Raw genomic sequence first — 16,897 nt, forward strand, 5'->3', positions numbered from 1 at the left:
CCATGTTGCTGTTCCTGCCCATGTTGCTGTTCCTGCCCATGTTGCTGTTCTGCCATGTTCCTGCCATGTTGCTGCCCATGTTGCTGTTCCTGCCCATGCTGCTGTTCCTGCCCATGCTGCTGTTCCTGCCATGTTGCTGTTCCTGCCCATGTTGCTGTTCCTGCCCATGCTGCTGTTCCTGCCCATGTTGCTGTTCCTGCCCATGGTTGCTTTCCTGCCCATGCTGCTGTTCCTGCCCATGTTGCTGTTCCTGCCCATGTTTGCTGTTCTGCCCATGTTGCTGTTCCTGCCCATGCTGCTGTTCCTGCCCATGCTGCTGTTCCTGCCATGTTGCTGTTCCTGCCCATGCTGCTGTTCCTGCCCATGTTGCTGTTCCTGCCATGTTGCTGTTCCTGCCCATGCTGCTGTTCCTGCCCATGTTGCTGTTCCTGCCCATGTTGCTGTTCCTGCCCATGCTGTTCCTGCCCATTGCTGTTCCTACCCATGCTGCTGTTCCTGCCCATGCTGCTGTTCCTGCCCATGCTGCTGTTCCTGCCCATGCTGCTGTTCCTGCCCATGCTGCTGTTCCTGCCCATGCTGCTGTTCCTGCCCATGCTGCTGTTCCTGCCTATGTTGCTGTTCCTGCCCATGTTGCTGTTCCTACCTGCTGCACCGCGAGTTCTTCCCAGTGCTTCCTGCTCTGCCTTCTACCGGCACTGCTTCATGAAGTAAAGGGGGGAGGGCTCTGTCCTGAGCAATGGTTGAACCACCAATGCATTTTCTGCTGCTGACTGGGCAATAAGTCAGTCCCCTGCATTACAGCAGTCTTCTCCAGCAGAATCCTGCATTGTAGTGTTTTTTTATAGAGCAAACAGATTTTCTTTTGTATTTCATTTTAAAAATTGATGTGGGGCTAAACATATTCTTAGTTTTATAGGTTCCACCATTCACGTGACTGATGATCTTCATACAGACACACTTTACTGCTGCACTGCAAGTTGGAGTGATATCCCCCCCCCCCCCCCAGCAGCCGATCAGCAGAACAATGGGAAGGGAGCAAGATAGCAGCTCCCAGTAGGTATCAGAATAGCACTCAATAGTAAGAAATCCAAGTCCGGCTACACCTTAGTGAGTTATAATCTGTGAGTAAATAGGAGGGAGATTCTAAGACAATCTGGTTGCTAGGATCCAAATTTCCTTAGCATCCAGGGAGTGGTTTGAATGAGAGACTGGTATAAGAATAGAGGGACTGAATAGAAAAATAACTAAAATGAAATAACAATAATAATAAAACTGTTGCCTCTCAGACCAATAGGTTTTGGCTGCCGGGGTCAGTGACCCCCCCATATAAAAGCTGGAAAGAGTCAGAAGAAGAAGGCAAATAATTTAAAAACAAATAATGAAGACCGGTTGAAAAGCTGCTTAAAATTGGCCATTCTATAACATACTAAAAATTAACTTAAAGGTGTACTGCCCCTTTAACCAGTCCCCTCTGCTGGATCCGATACCAAGCACCTAGACAACTGCCATTTAACCCGTGTTTTACCATTGTTCCATTTTGTAGACAATGGAGGCTTAGCAGCAGCGTTGCCAATAGGAGAGTACAGGGAGTACTGCAGTCAGGGGCCCCTTGGGGCCGAAACAATGTAATAGTGTGAATTACAGGCATGGACAGGGTTTGTGGAGAATGGGAGGAGCTTGGCTGGATTATGGGTGGGGTTTGGCATAATGGTGTGTGCCTGGTGTTGATCAGGGGGCGTGGTCATAAGTACATGCGCCATTTTGTTTCTAGCCCCATTCTACTTGCTTTCAGGGCCCTCCTCCTGGGGCAAAGGTAACCAATGAGTTAATAACTGGGGGCCCCTGAGGGGGTGGAACCTGGTAATTTAGTAATATGGGGCCCTATGATACCTGATGCATTACTGCACCCTGGGCAGGTCACTTTGGGCAAATGAGAATCCTCCTTTGTTAATACTGACAAGTTCCCACGGGCGAATCCTTTAGTGCCCATTAGCCATTCTGCCCAGAAGAACAGTGGGCACAGGCCAACCCTGTCCTTATTGTCCCCCCTCCCGTCCCTCACAAAGTGCTTCATTCCTCCTGCTCTCACTGCATCTTCCCTGTGCCTCCAAATTTTCTGGGTCTCCTTCTCCATTTCTTTCAGAGCCGCCATCTTTTCACAGCGCCCATATCCCCTATTGCCCCTCTGCTTTCCCTTTCTGCCCCTATGGAATTCATTCCTTATGTTTCTCCACCAGGAACTCTCCCTCAGCCTCTCGAAGCACTTGAACAGCCTTAGCAGCACTTCTCTCTGTGCCTGGAAGTTACCCACACACTTAGATTGTAAGCTCTATGGGCCCAGGACTTCCTTGCTCCTGTGTCCCTTACACTATATTTGCAACGGGGCCCCCTGCTGGCTGTGCCCGCCACCCGGGAGTAGCACCCCCACTCTGGGAGCCTAAAGTGCTCCCCTAGATTCCCAGCCCAATAAACCCATGTACAATGGTTCCTTCCATATTAAATCAATACATGTAGAAAAGAAAGAAACAAGCAGAATACGGGGTTGAAAATGTATTATATATATACATACTGATAACACTCACGTGCCCCAGATACCCTGGGCTGTGCCCCTGCGCATAACCAATACTCACTCACACTCACTCATTCACTCACACTCACACACTAACAATAGGGATTTCTGTTCTACACACGTACATGACCCAGTTACAGACCAATGACCCAATCTCCCCCCACACTGCCCCCCACCCCAGTGACTCGGCTCCCATTCAACACAAGGAGCTAATCTGGCTCTTGCTACACCCCCATTTGCAACAAGTATTTGATAATCCCAACGCGGCTTCCCTCCCTCTCCTCTCCACCCCCCTCAGGGCGTCCTCTGCTGCTGCCATGCCGTGCCTGCCCCCCGCGGTATCTCGCCAACTCTGCACGCTGCCATAGTCAATGTCGTTGTTGTGGGGACGCAGGCTGCTCGCCCATTCACTCAGCACGTCCTCCTCATCGGAATTCACATCGGGAGAGACCAAGTTTCCAAAGACTTCAGCAGGCTCCCCTACAAGAGAAGCTGGGGGTGCAAAGAGATGCCCCCAGTATTGTTTATTTTTATTTAGTGTACAGACAGACTAGAGGCAAAAGCATCCTGATATTAATGTTAATAACCCTCAGTGACTGCTAATATCCTTATCATTTACAGTAGGGGGTACATTATCCCTTATAATACATGAGTGATACTCAGAGTTCCCTGTATAACTCAGCCTGCAGCCTTGTGCCTTTATATGGGCACAGAACCCCTCAGTGACTGCTAATATCCTTATCATTTACAGTAGGGGGTACATTATCCCTTATAATACATGAGTGATACTCAGAGTTCCCTGTATAACTCAGCCTGCAGCCTTGTGCCTTTATATGGGCACAGAACCCCTCAGTGACTGCTAATATCCTTATCATTTACAGTAGGGGGTACATTATCCCTTATAATACATGAGTGATACTCAGAGTTCCCTGTATAACTCAGCCTGCAGCCTTGTGCCTTTATATGGGCACAGAACCCCTCAGTGACTGCTAATATCCTTATCATTTACAGTAGGGGGTACATTATGCCTTATAATACATGAGTGATACTCAGAGTTCCCTGTATAACTCAGCCTGCAGCCTTGTGCCTTTATATGGGCACAGAACCCCTCAGTGACTGCTAATATCCTTATCATTTACAGTAGGGGGTACATTATCCCTTATAATACATGAGTGATACTCAGAGTTCCCTGTATAACTCAGCCTGCAGCCTTGTGCCTTTATATGGGCACAGAACCCCTCAGTGACTGCTAATATCCTTATCATTTACAGTAGGGGGTACATTATCCCTTATAATACATGAGTGATACTCAGAGTTCCCTGTATAACTCAGCCTGCAGCCTTGTGCCTTTATATGGGCACAGAACCCCTCAGTGACTGCTAATATCCTTATCATTTACAGTAGGGGGTACATTATCCCTTATAATACATGAGTGATACTCAGAGTTCCCTGTATAACTCAGCCTGCAGCCTTGTGCCTTTATATGGGCACAGAACCCCTCAGTGCCTGCTAATATCCTTATCATTTACAGTAGGGGGTACATTATCCCTTATAATACATGAGTGATACTCAGAGTTCCCTGTATAACTCAGCCTGCAGCCTTGTGCCTTTATATGGGCACAGAACCCCTCAGTGACTGCTAATATCCTTATCATTTACAGTAGGGGGTACATTATCCCTTATAATACATGAGTGATACTCAGAGTTCCCTGTATAACTCAGCCTGCAGCCTTGTGCCTTTATATGGGCACAGAACCCCTCAGTGACTGCTAATATCCTTATCATTTACAGTAGGGGGTACATTATGCCTTATAATACATGAGTGATACTCAGAGTTCCCTGTATAACTCAGCCTGCAGCCTTGTGCCTTTATATGGGCACAGAACCCCTCAGTGACTGCTAATATCCTTATCATTTACAGTAGGGGGTACATTATCCCTTATAATACATGAGTGATACTCAGAGTTCCCTGTATAACTCAGCCTGCAGCCTTGTGCCTTTATATGGGCACAGAACCCCTCAGTGACTTCTAATATCCAGATTGATGCACCGGACAAAGCGCTGAGTGTGGGCGCACAATCACAAACAAACAGCTGCACACAAGTGTTATCTACCTAACCCACCCTGAGCCCCCGATACAGATCTCCTCATTAAATAGCTGCACACAAAGGCTCTGATTGTTACTATTACCATATCACTAACAGGAGCCCGTGTTATATCTCAGTGGGAGTAGGGGGTAGATAAGGCAGCCTCCCCTGGCTGAGCATGCTGGGAGCTCCAGGTGGAACGTACCAAATGCATGTCTGGGGGGGAGTCTAAGCAGGCTTAGCAAGGGGCTCATTGCTCTGCATACAGCACTGCCTACAGTTGGGGGCACTAAACCGTGGGCAACGCTGCTCTTAGGGGGCAATGTTGCTGGGGCAGCGGGTACTGACCCTTGTACAGCAGCCCACCCTATCTACAGGGCGTCAGGGGTGCCAGTCCAAAAGTTGGTTGCCCTCTTAACTCTCAAGCTGCCAGAACACTTTCATTGCAATATTTATCCTGCACATAGGAAGCTGGAGCGCTTTTAACCCTTTAAATGCTGGTGCCTATCAATCTTGCCAATCTAAACAAAACCCTGAGTTGGTAGAATCTAAGGCGTTGGTCGTACCTTTGCCAGGGTAAAGGGCAAGTAGCACAATATCTAATGGCAAAAAAAAAGAAATGTGAAAAAAATGAAAACTGCGACATCTCTTTGGGCTGCACCTCACCAGTCACAGCCCCCAAAATGGGTGGTTTGACCCCCTACAAAACAATGAAACTCACATTATGATTGGACGGTAGTGGATGTTTAAAGGGGAACCTAATGAAAGAAAATATCATTCTGAGCAACTTCCCAATTTCCCATTTTCACTTCTCTGCACTGCTGATTGTGACTCCTGAAATAACATACCTGGAGGAGAATTGACTTCTGCTACATTGTTTCGAAGAAAGGGATGAACCCTGTAGGAAGCAGGTCTGCCCTGGGCTCTATCTGATTTTGGGTACAGTTTTGCCCACGCCCAATAACCCCCTTAGGAAGTTGTGTAAGACCCCCTACCTGCTTGCAGAGCCTCGTTTCTTCTCCACCGGGAACCCCCACATGTGAAGATAACGGCTCGTATGAACTCTCGGCCGCAGAGCTTCACCCCAAACGTGGGGACTCTGCTGGTGGCCTGGGTGCCGCTGTGCCAGGCTAGGAGCCACAGGACCACGAGAAGGGCGGGAGCCACGCGCTGCATGATGCCAGGCTCTTACTGGGCAGGCAGTGAGCGAGGAAAGTGAATCCCAGTGGCTGCTGACCGTCCACTTATAAGCTGACCGTGGGGGCCTGAGCGGGGAGATAAGGACCCTACTCGGTGCCCCCCCTCCCCGGAGCAGCCTCTGAGAGGAGAGATAACCTTTCTGCAGCATAATAAGGCAGCAATTATTCCAGGCTCGTCACTGGGTGCCATCACCCTGACACCCTCAGAGCATCACTTCCCAGTAAACTACCCCCACAAGTACAAAATCTGTGCGTATGGCGAGTGACTCAAGGGGGGACTTTATAGCGACCCCCATGGCGGGTAGAAAAAGTAATGTATGTGCTAATGCTTCTCCCATGTCCCTGCGCAAAAGTAACTGCTTAGTAAGGCAAGCAGGTATTCTACCATTGCTCCTGGCAGTTTGGCCACTAGGGGCGCATTATTATTAGAATCAGGTGGAGGTGACCATAACTGCCCCTAGTGATTTGGGGGGAGGGGGAGATCAATGTAGCATTGGGGTCTTAAGTTTGATTCCAGCCAGGGCTCTATCTGCAAGGAGTCTGTATGAGTGGGCTCAGCCAATAGCTTTGCATTTGTTATATGTATAACTTTATTTATAAAGTGCCACAAGGGTACGCAGCGCTGTACAATCTTACAATATACACAATTACACACAGGGAGGACAAGTGTTAGAATAAATACAATAAATATATATATATAATAATATAAATGCACAGGGAGTAAGTGCCATGTGATATGAGACACAGTAGGAAGGAGCTTCCTGCCCCGTAGAGCTTACAATCTAAGTACTATGATGCACACAGGGTTGGACTGGGGGGGTGCAGGGCCCACTGGGGCTGCCGAACCAGGGGCCCCGCACTCCCCAAGATGTCCCCGCCGTGTCCCTGCACCCTTAGGGCAAAGCCCTATATGAAGTTTATTACTCTGGTAAGTCCTGGTGTCTCTACCACTGCCGAGGGTTCCCAGGTAGGTGACTCCTGTGTATGCTTGAGTATGACCCTGCCCTAGATAGGTGGGCCAACACAGTTGCCCCCCCCCCCCATGCTACAATGGCCCTCCTATGTAAGTATAAGTGGTTGGAATGGCCCCCAACTCCAACGCCAAGGCAAACCCTCATCCATTTGTATCAGTCTGACTCCAGAGCTAAATTAGCTTCACATGTTGAACACACTGATCAATGCTTGCTGCGTGCTGATGGCGTGAGTGGAACCGGGCCTTGGCACTGAATGGCATATAAAGGGTATATAGGCTAATGGTGGGAATAAGTAAGGGTTAATGGGACTTCTCTCAGGCCTGGGCCCACCAGGAAGGTGCCCGGTACCCTGGCAGGGCAGTCGGACCCCGGCTCTGTAGGAATGATTTTATTCTCATTAGGGAGCAGGTACTTTAGCAAAGGAGGTTGAGTTCTGGGTATTATTGTCAGCGGCGTAACGAAGTGCTGCCAGGCCCCCACGCAAACAATCCCCGCTCCATGCCCGCGTGTGTTGGGCCGGCTCAGGAAAGCAGTGGGCACGTATATTTTCTTTGTAGAAAAGTGGCGTAGAGGAAGCTGACCCTGCGCCCTCCCCCCCTGTACCCAGGGCCCCCCCCCCCCCCGCCGCGTCTGCTTCCTCTACGCCACTGATTGTTGTGCTAATATTAGCACTGTGTATAAGGGCTGTGGCACGAGGGGTATATTCTCTGCCTTCAGAGAACCACATGACCCCCACGCTTCTGTCTCCCATTCGCTTGAGTGGGCAAGGTGCGACACCCCCTGTGCTTAGCGGAGAATGTGGCCCCTGTGCTTAGCTGAGAATGTGGCCCCTGTGCTTAGCTGAGAATGTGGCCCCTGTGCTTAGCAGAGAATGTGGCCCCTGTGCTTAGCAGAGAATGTGGCCCCTGTGCTTAGCTGAGAATGTGGCCCCTGTGCTTAGCTGAGAATGTGGCCCCTGTGCTTAGCTGAGAATGTGGCCCCTGTGCTTAGCTGAGAATGTGGCCCCTGTGCTTAGCGGAGAATGTGGCCCCTGTGCTTAGCAGAGAATGTGGCCCCTGTGCTTAGCTGAGAATGTGGCCCCTGTGCTTAGCGGAGACTGTGGCCCCTGTGCTTAGCAGAGAATGTGGCCCCTGTGCTTAGCTGAGAATGTGGCCCCTGTGCTTAGCAGAGAATGTGGCCCCTGTGCTTAGCTGAGAATGTGGCCCCTGTGCTTAGCTGAGAATGTGGCCCCTGTGCTTAGCAGAGAATGTGGCCCCTGTGCTTAGCAGAGAATGTGGCCCCTGTGCTTAGCAAAGAATGTGGCCCCTGTGCTTAGCAGAGAATGTGGCCCCTGTGCTTAGCAGAGAATGTGGCCCCTGTGCTTAGCAGAGAATGTGGCCCCTGTGCTTAGCAGAGAATGTGGCCCCTGTGCTTAGCTGAGAATGTGGCCCCTGTGCTTAGCTGAGAATGTGGCCCCTGTGCTTAGCGGAGAATGTGGCCCCTGTGCTTAGCGGAGAATGTGGCCCCTGTGCTTAGCGGAGACTGTGGCCCCTGTGCTTAGCGGAGACTGTGGCCCCTGTGCTTAGCGGAGAATGTGGCCCCTGTGCTTAGCGGAGACTGTGGCCCCTGTGCTTAGCAGAGAATGTGGCCCCTGTGCTTAGCAGAGAATGTGGCCCCTGTGCTTAGCGGAGACTGTGGCCCCTGTGCTTAGCAGAGACTGTGGCCCCTGTGCTTAGCGGAGAATGTGGCCCCTGTGCTTAGCAGAGAATGTGGCCCCTGTGCTTAGCGGAGACTGTGGCCCCTGTGCTTAGCAGAGACTGTGGCCCCTGTGCTTAACGGAGAATGTGGCCCCTGTGCTTAGCGGAGAATGAGGCCCCTGTGCTTAGCTGAGAATGTGGCCCCTGTGCTTAGCAGAGAATGTGGCCCCTGTGCTTAGCAGAGAATGTGGCCCCTGTGCTAAGTTACCCTGTTGCAATATATATGGAAAGATCCAAAAAATAAAGAAAACCGAGTACTCGGTGAATTAGGTAGAACTCTTTGTGGTGGTGGAGGGTCTGGGTGCTCAACAAGTTGAAGTAAAACCAGTATAGTTCATTTAAACGTACACATAATGCCATAATGCCTTACGCGTTTCGTACCGTAACTTTAATTATATGTACGTTGCGATTGGTCAACCTCCTTGCAATACAATTGCCTATTTTTGCTTTAAATAATATGTGTTTGTGGATTGTTATTCAGCCTATGACTGTTTTAGGTACGAAACGCGTCAGGCTTTATAGCATTATGTGTAAGTTTAAATACACTATACTGGTTTTCAGCTACTCAAGACGTTTTGTTTATCCGGAGTTCCTGCCGGTTTTTCTCGGTTACCCTTTATGCCCGTTGCGCTGCTACGGCGATTACAGATCGCAGCTGATCTTTCGGAATGGATACGCATTTACGTACGGGCGCAATTCGGAGCAGCGCTCATTATCATTACGGAATTGTTATACAAATCTATTTGCACGGCCTGAACTTTGCTAATCTCTATTCCATTAGCTTTCCTCGCCGGGACACGGCGTCCTTTGTCTGGTATAATGTCAGCGGGCGAGTGATAGGATCGAACAGCCACTGATAGCGCCGCCATCCCTGCTCCTCGCTGCCCTAACATTTTCATGACAAAAGGCTCCATCTGTCACCGCTGGGATCCTATCTTTGACGCGGTGGCTAATAGCCGCACAGGGACATTTAACCAGCGGACGCCCCTGAGGCCCAAAAAAAAAAAAACAATGGCTCCTGAATGTGCTAATTACAATACTAATGAGAGTCGACGTCACAATGGGGACACAATACAATAGGTGACGGTGTCGGGACACAATGGCAAGTCATAAAATGGATGCTAAGATGATGGCGTGGGCAGTAAAACCTGTAATATATATTATAGCATGGCATTGTGCCCCCATAAACATGGAGCCTCCTCTTTCTCCTTATTATATGCTGCCTGCAGAGCTAAACGTAAAAGGGTTGTAAGCAAATATACATTCAATATATACCGTATTTTTCGCCCTATAAGACGCTCCGGAATATAAGACGCACCCAATTTTAAAGGAGGAAAATCTAGAGAAAAAAGATTCTGAACCAAATACTGTAGTAAAATATTTTATATCAACCCAGGGCCCCCCCAAGTATCATTCAGCTTCCCCCAGGCCCCCCCAAGTATCCTTCAGCTTCCCCCAGGGCCCCCCCAAGTATCCTTCAGCTTCCCCCAGGGCCCCCCCAAGTATCATTCAGCTTCCCCCAGGCCCCCCCAAGTATCCTTCAGCTTCCCCCAGGGCCCCCCCAAGTATCCTTCAGCTTCCCCCAGGGCCCCCCCAAGTATCCTTCAGCTTCCCACAGGGCCCCCCCCAAGTATCCTTCAGAGTCCCCCAGGGCCTCCAAGCATCCTCCAGCTCCCCCAGGGCCCCCCCAAGTATCCTTCAGCTTCCCCCAGGGCCCCCCCAAGTATCCTTCAGCTTCCCCCAGGGCCCCCCAAGTATCCTTTCAGCTTCCCCCAGGGCCCCCCCAAGTATCCTTCAGCTTCCCCCAGGGCCCCCCCAAGTATCCTTCAGCTTCCCACAGGGCCCCCCCCAAGTATCCTTCAGAGTCCCCCAGGGCCTCCAAGCATCCTCCAGCTCCCCCAGGGCCCCCCCAAGTATCCTTCAGCTTCCCCCAGGGCCCCCCCAAGTATCCTTCAGCTTCCCCCAGGGCCCCCCCAAGTATCCTTCAGCTTCCCCCAGGGCCCCCCAAGTATCCTTTCAGCTTCCCCCAGGGCCCCCCCAAGTATCCTTCAGCTTCCCCCAGGGCCCCCCCAAGTATCCTTCAGCTTCCCACAGGGCCCCCCAAGTATCCTTCAGCTTCCCCCAGGGCCTCCAAGCATCCTCCAGCTCCCCCACGGCACCCCCAGCATTCTTCAGCTTCCCCCAGGGCCCCCCCAAGCACCTTCCATTTCCCCCCTAACCTCCCCTCAGTGGCCTCCGGCTCCCATGATGTCTTCCTCTCTGTGCCGCGGCTCCCAGCTGCTTCTGTGCTTTTATAAGGTTGCGCCTGTGTGTGTGACGTCAGTAGGCACGGGCGCAACCTTATAAAAGCGAGGATGCAGCAGAGAGCTGCGGCACATAGAGGAAGACGCAGTTCGCCATATAAGACGCACCAACTTTTCCCATCTTATACGGCGAAAAATACGGTATGTATATAATTGTATATATATTCCAAGCATCTGAAGGTAGCGCCAGTCTGCCCCTTGCTATTATCTGCCCTCGCTGAGACTCCAGTTCCCATAATGCTTTGCACACACCTTCATCAGTCTATTACAGGGGTGGGTTCATCTTCAAGGGGAACCTGTCACCCTAAAAAATTATTCCAAATCCTTTTCCTTTTATCATTTTATTTGAGCAAAATAAACGTTACTTATACCGTATAAACTATTTGATGTTTTTCCCCTTTACAGTCACAGCCAGCAGGCCGGTGCCATTTTGTGTACAGTATTATTAAGGCAAAGCTTTGTATCCCCCTGAAATTGTATGCATTTGGCATCTAGGTGATATCTAGGAAGTGCTAAATGGAAAATGAAAGTAATTGTAATTAAAAATGATTGACAGCTCAGATTTTTCAATGCATTAGGGTTTCATGGTTTCACGAAAGGTCCCCTTTCAGCTTAACTTTTAGTAGAAACTTTTCAATTGGTCTTCATTATTTGTTATCGTTTTTGAATTATTTGCCTTCTCTTTCTTCCGCTTTCCAGCTTTCCAGGTCCCCGAGCCAAAAATGATTGCTCTGTGAGGCTCCAATTTTATTTTTATCGTCACCTTTTATTACTTATCTTTCTATTTCCCTCCTCTACTCATATTTCTATCTGTCTTTCAAACCACTGCCCGGTTGCTAGGTTAAATTGGACCCTAGCAACCAGATATCGGCTGCTGCTGCTGAAATTCCAAATTGGAGAGCTGATCAACAAAAATAAAATAAAAATAAATCAAAAACTGCAAAAGAATAAAAACCTAACATTGTCTCAACTGCAACTGAGCAGCGCTGAGCACAACTATAGGAAAGTGCACGGAGCACCATTTGACACAAGTACCGTATATACTCGAGTATAAGCCAAGTTTTTGAGCACAAAAATGTGCTTAAAAAGACACCCTCGGCTTAAACTCGAGTATATGCGGTAGCTACCCCCCCACCCCCGTGGACAGACGGGTCCCGCCAGCTAAAAAGCTTAATCAGGCATTTCATCTGCATCGAAAACCATGTCCCCCTTGGCCAATAAGGATCAGAGTCGGGGTAACTAGGCTCACTTCGTGGGATTTGAGGGATTCTGTGAATAAGATGAAATTGCTATAGGCCAGTGCTGCCCAACTTCTGTGGTACCGAGGGCCACAATTTATCTAGCCTACATGGTGAAGGGCCGATAATGGAAGCCAATTTTTAACACTCCCCTTTTTTAAACCGCACCCACTTTAAAGCACACCCATGTAAGAGCTTTTAAGACCATCCCCTAAATCCATATGCCTCCTCCCCTGTGGATAGCACAGCAACCCCCAGCATATAATTACACACCTTAGGGACCATTTAATGGCTATTTCCAAATGCTGACAAACTTCCAGAACAAACCCCTGCCAGGTTCACCTCCCACAGGCAGCATAGAGCAGGCAGAGTAAGGCACACACAGGCAGCATAGGGCAGGCAGAGTATGGCACACACAGGCAGCATAGGACAGGCAGAGTATGGCACACACAGGCAGCATAGGGCAGGCAGAGTATGGCACACACAGGCAGCATAGGGCAGGCAGAGTATGGCACACACAAGCAGCATAGGGCAGGCAGAGTATGGCACACACAGGCAGGGTAGGGCAGGCAAAGTATGGCACACACAGGCAGCATAGGGCAGGCAGAGAATGGCACACACAGGCAGGGTAGGGCAGGCAGAGTATGGCACATATAGGCAGGGTAGGGCAGGCAGAGTATGGCACACACAGGCAGCATATGGAAGGCAGAGTATGGCACACACAAGCAGCATAGGGCAGGCAGAGTATGGCACACACAGGCAGGGTAGGGCAGGCAGAGTATGGCACACACAGGCAGCATAGGGCAGGCAGAGTATGGCACACACAGGCAGCATAGGGCAGGCAGAGTATGGCATACACAGGCAGCATACAGGCAGTGACACAATGCTGGCACAGCAGCACAGCTCCACTTCTCCTGAGGTGTGAACAGGGTGACAATGTGGGTGCTTACAGCCTAGGCCTGAGGTGTGACCAATGCAGGGGATGAACAATGCAGACACTAAAAGGTGTGAAAAACACAGGGGCTTGCGTGTTTAAAAATACAGGGGTTTTCAGCCTGAATCTGAGGTGTGAACAGTGTAGGGGGCCAGTTAATCTCAGTACTGATACTATTTAAAGCTTACACAAAGGTAAGCAGTCACAGCAGCCAGACAGGTGGGGGGCCAGACAGAGGGGGGCCGCGGGCCGCCGGCCGCCAGTGGGACAGCCCTGCTATAGGTTAATGGCAGCCATACATTATAAGATTTTCTTGTTTGGCACAATCACCAAACAAGTTGATCTTTCTCGGATATGCTAAGGTGGGCGATATCGGGCTAATTCAGTTGGCCTTAGGGCCAAACTATTGAATGACAATAACAGATAGGAACGTGCAGAGTGAGGACCGCATCAATGAGCCAATTACTTCCCTGATCCAAATAAACCCACCCAATCGACACCTGGCTGATTTTTGTCAGGTAGGGCCCCATACACAGGCAGATAAGCTGCTGAATCTGTCTATAGGATTAGCAGCTTAAAGGGTTGGTTTACCTTTAGTATGTTACAGAATGGCCAATTTTAAGCAACTTTTCAATTGGTCTTCATTGTTTATGTCTTATAGTTTTTCAAATTATTTGCTTACTTCTTCCAACTCTTTCCAGCTTTCAAATGGGGGTCACTGCCCCCGGCAGCCAAAAACTATTGCTCTGTGAGGCTCCAGTTCTATTGCTATTGTTACTTTATATAACAAATGTTTCTATTCACGTCCTCTCCTATAAGGGCAAAGACACACAGAGCTACTTAGTAGCAGCTACTTGTCTCGGCTACTAAACCACAGAAAATCCCCTGCTATAGACAATACTGAGAATTGCCGCTGCTAAAACACATGTAGGGACAGCTATCTGTAAATGATCAGCATTGTCTGTTTTAGTAGCCATGATAAGTAGCTGCTACTAGTAGCTCCGTGTGTCCTCAACATAAATATATCAATTTCCCATTCAAACCACTCCCAGGTTGCTAAGGTAATATGGACCCTAGCAACCAGATAGCTGTTGAAACTCCACACTGGAGAGCTGCTGAACAAAAATTTAAATAATAATAAAAAATGAAGACCAATTGCAAATTGTCTCAGAATAGCACTCTCTACATCATACATACATCCATCTACATCATACATCATCCTTACTTTCCTGGGAGGCAAACAGATCTATTAGATCCATGACCCATGTAAAGGCGGCCATACATGCTAAGATCCGCTCCCTTGGCAAGGTCACCAAGTGAGCGGATCTTCTTCCGATATCCCCACCTAGGGGTGAGCGATATCGGCTAATTCAGTCGTTTTCTGGCTCTTCATCCCACCATGTTTGGACAACTATCATGTTGTCTGTTCTGATCCGAATGGAACTGCCACAGTTAAGCAACAAGGACAGGAGAGTTTGCTCACAAGAACATTTCTTGCCAGTCTGGGCCTATTCCCCCAATGAATTTGCTGACATTTATCATAAACATACACCCTAAAGTACCAAATATTGCCCAAGGTAGGACATGGAAGGACAGTGGAACAGATAGGGCGGAGGTGTTTCTTCCTGTCCTACCTATGGAGGACAAACCTCTCTCAGTGAGCTGCAGCAGGACACAAAGGGTTATTTAGGAAGGTTCAGGGTCGGATTTTTCTCTCTGCGGCCCAGTCCCGACCCATGCCGGCGATCCCCCTGCTCAACCATTCCTCCCCTGACGTGTTAAACTTACCTGCACTCAGGGGAGGATGTCGGGTGGGGGCCCCTGCGGGGGGATTAGGGGACGCGGCTGGCGGGGGCACCTGCAGGGCCTCTGGGGCCTTGCACCCCCCAGTCCGACCCTGTTCCTATCAAGATGGCTACTTGGCCACTGTCTGGGAGTAGAACCTTATTGCCCTAAGGCTGAAAATGGTCAACCAAACAAAATGGAGAAGCTACAAGCACTGCTGGTCGGTGGCCAACAACCATAGTAAGTAAAACCAGTAAGTATAATTTCTACTGTGGGAGTAGCGGCACAGATTATGTGCATGATACGAGTGTAGGAAGTGTGTGTGTCTCTGCGTGTGTCGCTCCCCGGCAAGGAGAACAAAGAGCCCCGGGGGGCTATAAATAGTGAGCCCACCAGGCAATAACGCTTACAGACACTTTCCTGCGCTCAGCATTCACTTTGAAGCCAAAAAGGTGTGAAATAGCCGCAGAAATTACTAGAAATATGCCCTAAAGAGCCAATATCACTCAGTAAATATATCTAGGCTGCTTCAAGGTGCTTTGTTTTGTATTCAGCCTATGGGGAAGCGCCCTGTCAGCTCCCGTTCATTGCAGAGCAACCATACTGATGGTTTTCAGGGTAAAAAGTGCACTAAAAGTGTTTTTTATTTTATTTTAATATTTGAATAAACTTGTTTCCACAAATGTCTGGCATTTACTAAAGAAATCTGTAGTAATTTCTACCGTGACTTACTGATAGATACCAACTTCCTGTAGTGTATTTCCAGGCACAGTCAGGCCCAGACTGGCAATCTGTGGGTTCAGGCAAATGCCAGAGGGGCTGCTGTAAGGTGCCATAGACACTCACTATTTATTGGGCCTATGGGGGGCTGTTTGGGCCTCTGTGTACTGAAAATCAGGCCCAGACTGGCAATCTGTGGGTTCAGGCAAATGCCAGAGGGGCTGCTGTAAGGTGCCACAGACACTCACTATTTATTGGGCCTATGGGGGGCTGTTTGGGCCTCTGTGTACTGAAAATCAGGCCCGGACTGGCAATCTGTGGGTTCAGGCAAATGCCAGAGGGGCTGCTGTAAGGTGCCATAGACAGTCACTATTTATTGGGCCTATGGGGGGGCTGTTTGGGCCTCTGTGTACTGAAAATCAGGCCCGGACTGGCAATCTGTGGGTTCAGGCAAATGCCAGAGGGGCTGCTGTAAGGTGCCATAGACACTCACTATTTATTGGGCCTATGGGGGGGCTGTTTGGGCCTCTGTGTACTGAAAATCAGGCCCAGACTGGCAATCTGTGGGTTCAGGCAAATGCCAGAGGGGCTGCTGTAAGGTGCCATAGTCACTCACTATTTATTGGGCCTATGGGGGGCTGTTTGGGCCTCTGTGTACTGAAAATCAGGCCCAGACTGGCAATCTGTGGGTTCAGGCAAATGCCAGAGGGGCTGCTGTAAGGTGCCATAGACACTCACTATTTATTGGGCTGCTGGGGGGGCTGTTTGGGCCTCTGTGTACTGAAAATCAGGCCTGGACTGGCAATCTGTGGGTTCAGGCAAATGCCAGAGGGGCTGCTGTAAGGTGCCATAGACACTCACTATTTATTGGGCCTATGGGGGGCTGTTTGGGCCTGTGTGCCTACTTGGAATGCCAGGGCCTGAATCCCATTCCAGGCCTTTACTCGCAGTTATGCCCTGGCCACAAAGCCCTGAAATACTGTGGTAATATCTAGGGCCATTTCTAGTAAAAGTATGGGATCCCTATAAGAAGCTTATTATCCAAAAAGCTCCAGAAAGGCCATCTCCCATAGACTCCATAGCGGTACTTTAACATTGCATACCTCCCAACTGTCCCGATTTTCGCAGGACAGTCCCTCTTTTGACAGCCCAAACCGCAGTCCCGGATTCTTACTGAAAAGTCCCTCATTTCCCTTTGATCTTCTGCTCTGAAGCTAAAAAAGATACAAATTTAATTAAAAGTAGCTTTTGGCAGAGCCCAGAAATCTTAACGAGAGTCCCCTGGCACTTGGATACATTGTTTCTCACATTTAATTAAATAAGTAGCTTTTGGCAGAGCCCAGAAAGGTAAA

General features: G+C 49.5%; 2 protein-coding genes across 3 annotated transcripts in view; both read right to left on the reverse strand.

The window, feature by feature from the left end:
* Positions 1–711, reverse strand: part of il27ra (interleukin 27 receptor subunit alpha) — a 46,128-nt gene extending 45,417 nt beyond the window's left edge. The window contains exon 1 of the mRNA XM_031899461.1: positions 644–711. The gene's annotated coding sequence lies outside the window, so the exon portion shown is untranslated. The remainder of the gene's footprint in view (positions 1–643) is intronic.
* A 1,824-nt stretch (positions 712–2,535) lies between these two features.
* Positions 2,536–6,010, reverse strand: rln3 (relaxin 3). Of its 2 annotated transcripts, none has more exons than XM_012953479.3 (2): positions 5,652–6,010; positions 2,536–3,049 (listed from the first exon to the last, which is right to left on the reverse strand). In XM_012953479.3, the coding sequence occupies exons 1-2, from the start codon at positions 5,830–5,832 to the stop codon at positions 2,766–2,768; spliced, it is 465 nt and encodes a 154-aa protein (XP_012808933.1). In that variant the 5' UTR covers positions 5,833–6,010; the 3' UTR covers positions 2,536–2,765. The 2 variants fall into 2 exon arrangements, with proteins under 2 accessions (XP_012808933.1, NP_001116073.1); NM_001122601.1 differs by having other exon boundaries at positions 2,766–3,061; positions 5,652–5,832.
* Between the last annotated feature and the right edge of the window lie 10,887 nt (positions 6,011–16,897).

This window comes from Xenopus tropicalis, chromosome 3 (assembly GCF_000004195.4).
Source record: "Xenopus tropicalis strain Nigerian chromosome 3, UCB_Xtro_10.0, whole genome shotgun sequence".
NCBI classification, from domain to species: domain Eukaryota; kingdom Metazoa; phylum Chordata; class Amphibia; order Anura; family Pipidae; genus Xenopus; species Xenopus tropicalis.